General features: G+C 49.6%; 1 protein-coding gene across 1 annotated transcript in view; it reads left to right on the top strand.

Annotated features, from left to right (window-relative positions):
• Window positions 1-255: 255 nt before the first annotated feature.
• Window positions 256-11438, top strand: part of GNAL (G protein subunit alpha L) — a 143652-nt gene continuing 132469 nt past the window's right edge. The window contains exon 1 of the mRNA XM_059409166.1: window positions 256-954. Within this exon, the coding sequence (XP_059265149.1) occupies window positions 588-954 (367 nt within the window). The 5' untranslated portion in view covers window positions 256-587. The remainder of the gene's footprint in view (window positions 955-11438) is intronic.

Here is an 11438-nt window from a genome sequence, read left to right as displayed (position 1 = left end):
CAATGGCAGCTCTGGGTGGTGACGGCACCACCACCGCCACTGCGGCACTGGCCGGCTCGGGCAACCGTATTTACGGTATCGAAGACTCAAACGCGAGGCGGTGCCTACTGTCTTGGGGGTCGGGCCAGGCGGCTATATTTACCGTAACCAGAGTGGTGCCTGCGGTGGTATTTGCAACGGAACCACCCAGGCTGCAGTATTTACGGTAACGAGGGCCGGCCCTAGCGGCGGTATTTACGGTAAAGGGGGGCCGGACCCGGCAGCGGTTTTTACGGTAACGGGGGACAGCCGGGGAGGCGGTATTTACGGTAACGGGGGCCGGGCTCGCGGAGGCCCGTCGGCGCGGCCCGCTCGCCGCGTTATCAGGTGATCTCCAGCCCAGGCGGCCGCCACCCCCTGCACCCAGCGGAAAATGCAAAATGGCCCTCTGGGACTGTGAGGGGCCGCGGCTCCCAGCCCGGGCCTGCCGCACCCCCAGCCCGCAGCCTGCGGGCGGCAGCGCCGCGCCGGGTCCGGGTGTAGCCCCCTCCCGCCCCTCCGCCGGGGCCCCGGCCTGAGCCCCCCACCCCCAGCACCCCGGCGTCCACATGGGTCTGTGCTACAGTCTACGACCGCTGCTCTTCGGGGATCCGGAGGACGTCTCCCGCGCCGCCTCGGAAGCGCCTGCGGAAGACGTGCGGCCCGGCCCGGCCCCGGCCCCGACCCCCGCCCGGGCCCCGGCGGCGGTCGGGGGAGACGCGGTCCGGACCCCGCTCCCTCGGGGCGCCGGCGGGAGCCCGGCGTGTACGCGGCCCAAAGCCGCCCCGAAGAAGGAGCGGCGGCGGCGTCCGGAGCAGCTGCGAGCCGAGGAGCGCGAGGCCGAGCGCGAGGCGAAGAAGGTCAGCAGGAGCATCGACCGCATGCTCCGCGAGCAGAAGCGCGACCTGCAGCAGACGCACCGGCTGCTACTGCTGGGTAGGTGCCGTCGGCGCGCGCCCCGCCCCGCCCCGGGCGCGGGGGCCCCTCTGGTTCCGCGCCGGGTGGGCCGCGGTCGCAGAAGTGTGCTCGGGGAGGTGGGGCAGGCGAAAATCGTCGCCGCGTTGATTTTTACACGGACAATATTTACTTTTGTGATGTGGCCCAGAACCCCTTTCCGTGTGATATTGCTGCTTTCCGCGCCTTGTGATTTTGGCCAGTTGTCCATTTGTTACTAATTAATGAGCTTCTCTGGGAATTTCCGCCCCCCTCGATTGATTTCCTCCCCCAGTCTGTAATCCACAGGGATGGCTAACGCGAGCATCTCATTTCCTGAAACGGTGTAGTCGTTCGGCACTTAGGTTTTAGGAACGCAAATGGCAGGAGGCTGGAAGACCTCTTAGCGCGACCACAAAGCTTTCATTCCAGTCGCAGAATGCGGGCAGAGCGGTCGGTGGGTGTGGCTTGGTCCCTTTGGAGAAGTGACTTCAACCGCTGGAGACATGGCACTTCTTTTTCATTGAGTAATTTCAACCCCGGGGCTCCCAGAACATACGCTTCCCTTTCAGAACCAGAAGCAGAGTAGCGTGGCAGGCTCCCCCAAGAGCTGCGCGTGGTGCTAAGGGCCTGCGAAGCAGTGGGTGCCAAATCACCAGCGTTTTAAAGGGAACAAACTACAACATGGTTTGCTAGGATTTTTCTCCGAGCTTTCGCTGTAACGAGCATGGCAGCAAGGCTTCTCCAAGTTAACGCCCAGAAAGCATTTTGTATACACTCTACTGTAGAATCTTAATAAATAAATAAATAAATGAAATGTAAATAAATAAAATCATGAATTCCTGATGTTGCTTGTTGCCTTTTAAAGTTTAAGACAAACAACAACAACAAATTTAATACGTGGGCTTTGACCCAAATTTTGTAACATATTAGGAAAAAAGAACTGTTTGCCTCTCTGCTCTGCCATGCAAAGGAAAGGAACCAATCCCCGTGACCTGAGTAAGATACCTGGTTGTAAGTAAAGGTGGCTTTTGTTTTAAAATTTCGAGAACCAAATAAGTCATCAGTTAGAGGAGTTCACTTACAGCAAGAATGAATAACTAGAACAACACAAACCCAACTGCTGAATTCTAAGATAAGGGGAAACTGGGGAGGGGAGAAACAAAGAAGAAAAAAATAAAATAAGCAAGCAGTTTACCTGAAAAGGGAAGAGGACCAGATCAGAAATAGTTTTCATCTACAGTACTCACATCTACCCTATGACAGAGCCATGTTTCCAGGGGTCTGAAAATAGAGACTTGTAATCTTAGAATTTCATACCATTAAACCATTACTTCTGTCTGGGATCTTCAGGAATGCAAGTGCTCAGAGTACACTCCTACCCACTTAGTTTTCTGTAAGAAACTAATTTGAAATTACTCAAGTCAAAAATGTTAAGTGCTTCAGATTAATAGAGCTCAAAAAGGAGAGGATTGCGGTCTCAAGAAATAAACGAAGAATAAAATAAAGAAGATCTAGAGTTACGGCCATGCAATACTGTTACAGTGTGATGGTAGAGTTGAACAGAAATTCTTTTTAAATGAAAGGATATGTGAAGCAGAACATGCTTGAAATATGTAAAAATTAATAAGCTCATGATTCTTTGAAAGGGAACTGGGAGATAATCTCTGAAGAAGGGAATGGTGTTCTCTAAGGAGCCCGCCTCTGGTGCATATGTTGAATGACTACCCTTGTTAAAGACATTATCTTAGAGCCTGATAGAGCTTGTGTATCAACATCGTATTGGAAATGACATTGACTCAAATGACTCACTCTTTGGGGATAAAGTATATTATATCTTTCATCCAGTGATGTCAACATGAAAACACACACTGTTGTGTCAGGATGACATCGTTTATCGGATTTTGTATAGATTTGAATTAAACTGAGAAAGGCTCTTGGTTTTGTTAGGATAGAGAGTGGATTTAGCTGGAAATCTTTGAACCAAAGTACCATTTACTGACCATTCATGCCCTCAGATGTTTGCTTCTGCCGCCATTATGTTTTGAGCAGGCATTTATCTGGCTTACTGATCCCTTTCCCTTCCTTCTTCTAGAATTGGAGAGCTCTTCTAGCATTGGAGAGCTCACAGGCTCAGGAAGGACGCATGCACTTTAGGCCCCTTCCATACTCCATGCCCACCGGTCTGAGGTTGTCCCATCTTCCGTGATGATGTCCTCCCGGAGACACGCCCAGTCCTCCTATGGGAATAAATGTGTAACTCCCTTGCGTCCCTACTGAATTCCATTTGCACTTCTTGCATGGCATTTTATTATAGCCCACATGATCTCTGGGTCCTTTGCTGCCTGCTGACACCCCCCCGGGTCTATCCCGATGGCCTGAGCTTTGTTTCCTGCACAGGACTTAGTACCCCACATGGTACTAGGACTGCAAGAGTCTGGGAACCACTGTGACCTTGAGGGCCAACTGCAAGACCGTTGTGGTTCTGTTCTAACTCTTGGATGGGGCCTTCTTTCAGGCATGGAGTGGCTGGATTTAAAGGGAGAACAGAGGTGAGGTGCAGATAGGATGGACGTTCCAGTTAAAAGGCCACAGGTCCTGAAGGGCTCCTGGAGTCAGAGCTAGAGCAGTGTAGCAGGAATGGGGAGGGAATGGTCTCAGAGAAGGGGGCAGATGACCAGTGTGTAAGGCGGGTCACAGGGAAGGCCTCTTTTCCCGGCTTGCCGATGGCCGCCTTCTTGCCGGTCCTCCCATGGCCTTTCCTCTGTACGCCTTGGCATGCGCATGAGGGAAGGGGGAAAATCAGATTAGGAACCCAGCCTTATGACCTCATTTAACTTTAATAGCCCCCTTAAAAGGCCATGTCTCCAAATGCGGTCACTTTGGGGGTTAAGGCTTCAACTTATGAATGGGGGGTGGCGGGGTGGGGGCACAATTCAGGAGGAGGTTTCAGAGAGAGAGCATGTGCCCTTGTCTGAAAGGGACAGTTGTGTCCTAGTTTCAACATGTCTTTGACCAGTGAGAACGCAACCCCAGTGTTGCCAGGTCTTCTGAATTTCCAGAACAAGGTGGAAATGGCCGTCTTCATCTGACACCCGCTTATTTTTAAGCGTTGGCTCAAGTTAATAAAACACGCTCTCTGTGCCTGATGCAGTCCACAGGCCACCAGTTCTTACCTCTGATGTCTGTCCCAAGCAGCACAGACCTCCGGGCGCCAACTACAGCCGCCCTGCGTCTACACCCAGTAAAAGCCCAGCTGACAAAACTGGGTGTGGGATCAGAAGAGCTCATCTGTCCAAACACCTGTAGCAAGCAAAGCTGCATTCGCCGTTCTTTGAGCAAATCTGTCTACCACTGAGCTCCCGGAGTTATAACATAGTGGTTGTCCCTGATTTTTCTTCCACATCTTTTGTTAACTGTGATGTGACTTCCCTGTTCACCACGTTCCTGTGGGGGAAGAGTGCTCACGGACCCCCTAACCGTTCATTTGATGCTATTCTTTTCCAGACTATTAGTCAATTTAAAAATTCTCCATCGTGGGTAGGATTTGTGGTATTTTTTTTTATTTACTTTATTCCATTACTTCCTGTTATATTTTTGTGTGATTGCCACTTCCCTGCCAGGAAAACATCTTTCAAGAGGGAAGCAATCTCTCTGGGACATTTGCTGCTTTTCCTCTGCATTTGGCTCTTAGTATAAACCAGAATGACCTGTCTGTGTCTGGAGTTGCTTCAAGAGGAGGTGCTTGGTGCCATGACAAGCTCATGGAACATGGAATGTTCTTCTCTGTGGGGTTTTGATCACTTGTTTTTTTCAAAATAAATGTCGGGGTTTTGGGGGGTTTCTTTTTGTTTGTTTTGTTTTGTTTTGTTTTACTTAACCTGTGGTAAAGCGTACGGTGGCCAAGACAGCAGTTTCTGAGTTGTGAGCTACACTCAAGCTGTGAGGACACCTGGGGCCCAGCTTCATCGAGTCGCTGCCCCGCTTTGTCCCAGCCTCCTGTAGCACCGTGGCTTTTAAGCCAGTGGAAATCCCACATACTCTGGCTATGCCTTCACTCTCCTGAAGACAGGAAAGCTTCACACTTCCTCACAGCCCTGGAGGGGGAGGCCGAGCCAGCGTGGCATTTTCCTCACAACTGTGTGTCATTTTATTGTATCATCTATGAACTACAATTGTATAGGCCCGAGGCGGCCATTGTTTACGAGAAGCCAGATTCCATCCCCGGAATTCACGCTGTTCTCTGACCTGTCCACACTGGAAGGTCAAAGCCCTCCGTCAAAGCTGCTCTCTTTGACGAGGGTTTTAGTCAGCCGTGGCTGTAATAATACCTCAGACGGGTGGCTCAAGCCACAGAAATTGATTTCCTCGCACTTTACAGAGGCTGGCAAGGCCAGGATCGAGGCCCAGTAGGGTTCGGTGTCGGCTGAAGGCTCTCTTTCTGGCTTGCAGATGGCCAGCTTCTCCTGGGGCCTCTCACAGCAGGAGAGTGCACGGTCTCCCTTCCTCTTGTTATCAGGACACCAACCCTATTGGCTTAGAGCTCCACCCTTATGGCCCCATTTAACCTTAATTACCTCCTAAAGACCCTGACTCCAAATAGTCTCACTGGGGATCATGGCTTCACCATGAGGACTTTTGAGGGGACACTGTTCAGTCCATAACAACTTGCTAGCCCGTCTCTGTTCAGACAGATGATTAGGACTGGCCCTGAAATGACTCAAACTGAATGCCATCTACTGTGGTTAAGGCATCAGTGGACTATATGAATACTCTCAAAACTTGGGGATACACCTATGATCCACGAGGAGATGCAGGGTGGTTAGGAACAAGGCACCAGAGTCAGACTTGGTCTGAAATTCCAGCATGCCCATTTACCAGCTTTGTGGCCCGAAATTTGGGCTCCGGTTTCCACATGGGTACCAATCCCGATGCCTCATGGTAACTGAAAGGATTCAATGGAACTAATTAACTAATTGTAGGTAAACTGACTTGGCGTAGAGCTTGGCACAGGGTAAACACTCCATTGATTGTCACAGTCTCTGAATTCTGTATTCAGCTGAGCCACTTCTCTCTGTGATACGCACACTCGAAATTGTAAACGCACAGGTCACATGAGATCACACAACCTAAAACGGCTAACCCCATCCCAGGCTCACCCAGCCTCTCTGGGACGGAGCCAGGATTCAAACCCCGGCGGTCTGGCTTCACTGCACCAAACCGGCAAATAGCCAGCTGGAGACAGTTGCAGTGGTCCAGTCACAAGATGCGAGAAGGTGAACACAGGCCGACGAAGTAATGATAAAGAAGGGCCAGAAAAGGGGCGCCTGGGTGGCTCAGTGGGTTAAGCCGCTGCCTTCGGCTCAGGTGACAATCCCAGGGTCCTGGGATCGAGCCTCACATCGGGCTCTCTGCTCGGCGGGGAGCCTGCTTCCTCCTCTTTCTCTGCCTGCCTCTCTGCCTACTTGTGATCTTTCTCTCTGTCAAATTAAAAAAAAAAAAAAAAATAAAAAAAAATAAAAAAAAAAAAAAAAAAGAAGGGCCAGAAAGGATTGGGACGGAGGCAAAATGGGATCCACTGAATCTGGTGACCGAGGAGATGGTGCAATGTAGGCATGGAGAGGAGTCTCTCCATGAACTCTTAGTCTTCTCTCTTAGGCAAAATGGCAATGACATGCCCCACCATAAAGGATTTAAGAGGAAGAGGCAGGTGGAGTGGAAGGAGAACAATGCTTTGAAGGTGAGCCACCGGGAGAAGCCAGTGGGCATCCTCGGGGAAGCAGGTGGGCGTTGACTGAAGGTCTGGAACCCACGCGGCCCACTGAGCCGAAGATAGACTCACCGGAGTAACCCCCTGGGGACCCCTCTCCCGGGAGAATGTGTACAGTAAGAAGAGAAGAGGGCCCAGGACAGGAGAACACAGAGCCCCCCTCTTTCAGAAGAGTGTTGGAGAAGGAAAGATACAAAGAATAACACAGACCCCCGGGAGAAACCGAGAAAGAAGGAGTTTCAGGAGGAAGGGAGGAGCCAGGAATTTCAGCTGGGAGTTCAAGGATTAAGACTAAAAAGGAATCCATTGTGTTTGGCTGTTTATGCAAAGGTGGTACAGGAGGTTGAAGACCACGGGGCTTGTGAGTGGGGAAGCTGTCACAGAACCCCTTCTGGGGGTGAGGTGGGGGGCAAAAGAGCAGTGACCACACCTTTCGAAGTGGGCCTTAATGGAACAGCTCAGAAGGATCCAAATGGAACCGCAGATACAGGTGGTTGCCTCCTGCAGTTGAAGAGGAAGAAGACAGGAGACGGATTATCAGGTCTTCCATTCTCAAGTGTTCCTGGCTGGCTTGGCACCGGCCAGGAGTCTGCCATCTGGTGCTCAGGTCCGTGAGCCAGCAGCAAGCAGATCGTTCAGTTGAGTTGAGACCAAGAGATCTAGCAAATTCGCTAGCTAATTCAGTCGAGGAAAGGTTTCCAAGCATAAGCATTTTCAAAGGTAAGACCAATCTACTAGGACCTAAGATCCGCTCATGACCTTGAACGAGAACCAAGAGACTGTCAAAACCCCACGACGTAAATAAAGTGATTGGAATACACGAAGAACCCTGATTCTTCCTTTCCCCACAGCGCCCAGAATAATTTACTTCGTGTCTGAATTTATTAAGATGTAGATATTTTGTTTAGTTGGTTTCAAACCAAAACAAACTCTTCAACTGGAAAAGAGGAGAATCAGACCCATCAGAGGAAGGAGTGACCCAGTCGTGTTTAGGGATCTAGTGAAAACTGCTCCCTAGTGTTTTAAAATTCCCTTACTAAGGAAGACTAGGTAGAGCACAGAGGAATTGTAAGGCAGTTAAACTACTCTGTATGATACTATAATGGTGGGTATACATCTTTATCTATTTGTCCAAACCCATGGGCTATACAACACCATGGGTAAGCCCTAATATAAACTACGGACTTTGGGGAATCAAGATAGATCAGTGTCGGGTCATCAACTCTAACAAACGTTCGGCTTTGTTGATACAGAGTGTGGGATGTTGGTGGCAGGGTAGGCTGCAGGAAGGCAGGGAGTATGTCGGAAATCTCTGTACTCTCTGATCACCTTTGCTGTGAATCTACAATTGCTCTGAAAAATTAAATCTTGGGGCACCTGGATGGTTCAGTGGGTTAAGCCACTGCCTTCAGTTCAGGTCATAATCCAGGGTCCTGGGATTCAGTCCCACATTGGGCTCCGTGCTCAGCTGGGGGCCTGCTGCTTCTTCTTCTGCTTCTTCCCCCTGCTTGTGCGCACGCTCTCTCTCTCTCTCTGACAAATAAATAAATAAAATCTTTAAAAATAAATAAATAAGGGGTGCCTGGGTGGCTCAGTGGGTTGAGCCTCTGCCTTTGGCTCAGGTCATGATCTCAGGATCCCAGGAACTAGCCCCATATGGGGGCTCTCTGCTCAGCAGGCTCCCTGCTGAGCAGAGAGCCTGTTTCCCCCTCTCTCTGCCTACTTGTGATCTCTCTGTCGAATAAATAAATAAAATCTTTTTTAAAAATTAATTAATTAAAATTAAAATTAAATACTTTTAAAATTCCTTTAATAGGAAAAGAGAAAGATTCTTATCCCTGATTTAGGATCCAAAGAGGAAGAGCTCAGGGCCACAAGCCTCTGGCCTTCCTCTTAAAAAGTCCAAAAAGTTGACCAAAGCAGGGAAGATCATGTCCCATTATTGAAAGCTATAGTTTACCAATTTAAAAAAAAAGAAGAAGAAAAAGAAAAAGCACCACTTGAAGACATTTCCATCCGCAGTACCACGGGGTAAGTTTTTCCCTCCGAAGAAGGATTTTAGACTCACACTGCCACCCAGCCCCTCCCAGTTCTGGGGAAGAGCCCACCGTGCGCTGTCCCTCCAAACTGTCCCTCCGTATGTTCTGTAGGGCTGCCTGATCTCTGTGTCTTGGTCAGAAGCAGGCACCACATCCTTATCCTGCTGCTATCAAAAGGGGCCATACTGATGCCACTGAAGAAAGACGGGCTGTTGCCCATAACCCTCCCCCACCAGCCCTTCATTTGCCCTTCTGAGCAGAGAAGATGCAAGCTGCCAGAAAGGAAGTGTGGGCCACGGGTACAGCTGCTGACTGACAGAGGACAAGGAAGTATGAAAACATCCTACCGGGTCAGCTCCTCTTTAATCCTAACAGAAGAGACCCAGGGAACGCCTGCAACCCCATCCCGTGGATTGACCTTCACTCAGTGTATTTTTTCTGCCCCTGAAAAGCGAGTTTTCCCTCCCAGGAAGTGAAACACGGCAAAAGAGTCTCCCAGGAAAAACTCAGGAAGAGCAGATTGGCATTATAGGAAAACAAAAAGCAATTCTCCCCCTCACCCTGAGCTACAAAGGAAAAAGTTGCTTTATTCATTGAATCACTTCAGCTGCCCGCCAACCACACACATTTCTTTGCGAGCCTACTATGCGGCAGGTGCTTTTCTGGGTAATACGGACATCCCAAGGGGGAGAGGACATAGTCTCACCCGAGGAGAAATCCAAAGGAAAAGGACAGAAGCCCTCAAAAGAATCAGCAGTATGCGCGTGCATGCGCTATGTGGTGAATGGACACAGCTCGGGTTAATGATACCATTATTAGGGTTCAACATAGAAGCCTAAATATGATAAGCATCCTACTTCCTTAGGGTGTGTTATTCGCAGGAGAGCCCAAGGAAGGTGGGAACTTAATTGCTTAGGGGAATGTTGGTGTTTGTGCATAAGTCCATAATGCTACTCTAGATCCTGGATGCATAACCCCCTGCAGAAACATCCTGAAACCTGCCCGGGGTTCACACCTGGCAGCCTGGTTTTCCTCTGCATCCCAGAGCAGCAGAAAGAACCCGGAAGTATTCTCAGCATCCAGGACGCCACAGAGACCTGGGATGCTGAACAAACAGGACCAGCGGTTTGGGAACATGAAGAAAGTTTGAGTGGCAGGATAGAGCAGGATGGAACGGGAAGGAGATGGCTCCTTTGATCTTCAACCACCAAAGTGCTCCAGAAATCAATACTAGCCCCTGCCTTTTATGAAAGACGCCATCAAGGGGGACTGACTCTGAAGCGGCATGAAGAAAACAATGAAAGGTTATCTTTTTTTTTTTTTTGTAAGGAATATAGTCATTATGAAATTCAGGAGCTGTCATGTGATGGGGCGCCTGGGTGGCTCCGTCGATTAAGCAGCTGCTTTCGGCTCAGGTCATGACCCCAGAGTCCTGGGATCAAGTCCAACATCAGGGCTCTCTATACAGTGGTGAGCCTGCTTCTCCCTCTCCCTCTGCCTGCTGCTCTGCCTACTTGTGCTCTCTATCTCTCTGTCAAATAAATAAATAAAATCTTAAAAAAAAAAAAACCTGTCCACATGTAAGCAATGGACACTGTTTATTTACTACTATTCTAACAGCAGCATCAGATTTTTTTTTTAAGTTTTCACAGAAGTGGTTTTAAAACGTGTGAGGGGGAGGGGAATAGCTAACCCAGGATCCAGGCATCAGCAGCATCTCCGTGCACAGAAGTGGGTGAGGAATTTTTGTCGGCATAATTCTAATGAACTGTTGTTTTATAGCTTGAAAGAACGTAATGGTAAGAATAAATGCCAAGCTCCAGTGTGGAACCTTAAACTTAACTGCAGAGAAGCGACTGTGTTTCGCGGGAGCTTCTAGAAGCATCGTGAGAATACAATTTTGCATCTCTGTGCTGCTCCAGCTGGGAGGCCAAGCCCTGCGTTTCTGATTCTCTTTCCCCACAAGTGGCTTTCCTGTAAGAGGCATCAGGTCGAGTCTGAATCATAAGATGAACTTAGACCCAGACCGTATTTCTTCTTTAGGGGAAAGACAATTAATCAGAGGTTGGCCAGTTACTGAAATCAAAAAAATCACCATTCTGAATGAGCAGAGCGAGACGCCGAAAACGGGTTAGGGCCCACAGAATGGACCAACACAGAAAGAGAAGGGGGTTGCTGATCCCCTGGGAGTGCTCGGGCCTCATTCTAGCTGAGCCCTCCGAGGCTGGTCAGACTCAATGGCCGATGTAGACAAGGCATAAGAGCACAGCTTCCCCAGAAGGAAACCTAGGACAAGACCAAACAAAGCCAGCTTGTCCCAGAGGGGTGGAAATTGCAAATCAAACAGCTGTTTGACAGCAGAGCAAATAGTATGTTCAAAAGGAGTCCGTGCTGTGTCGTGGGCTAGTGGTTTGCTAATTCAATCACGGTTAATGCACCTGCTCCAAGACAAGTTCTGCCGGGGGTCAGCATATATCATCCTCAAAAACTCCTGGCCTCCTGCAGGAGACACAGGTATGAAGCACCCACACCACACAGCCCAACCCAGCACCCATGTGACAGCACCAAGGACAGAGGGACAAGGCAACACAAAGGAGCTTGCAAGGGGAGGTCCCCCAAGTCCCACTGCCAGACATCTTTCTCACGAAAGAGCGAAAATACACTTGTTGAATATATTT

The sequence above is a fragment of the Mustela nigripes genome, chromosome 8, assembly GCF_022355385.1.
Source record: "Mustela nigripes isolate SB6536 chromosome 8, MUSNIG.SB6536, whole genome shotgun sequence".
In the NCBI taxonomy this organism is placed as follows: domain Eukaryota; kingdom Metazoa; phylum Chordata; class Mammalia; order Carnivora; family Mustelidae; genus Mustela; species Mustela nigripes.
Note: the sequence above shows the minus strand (reverse complement) of the source record. Positions and strands in the feature narration are given on the sequence as shown.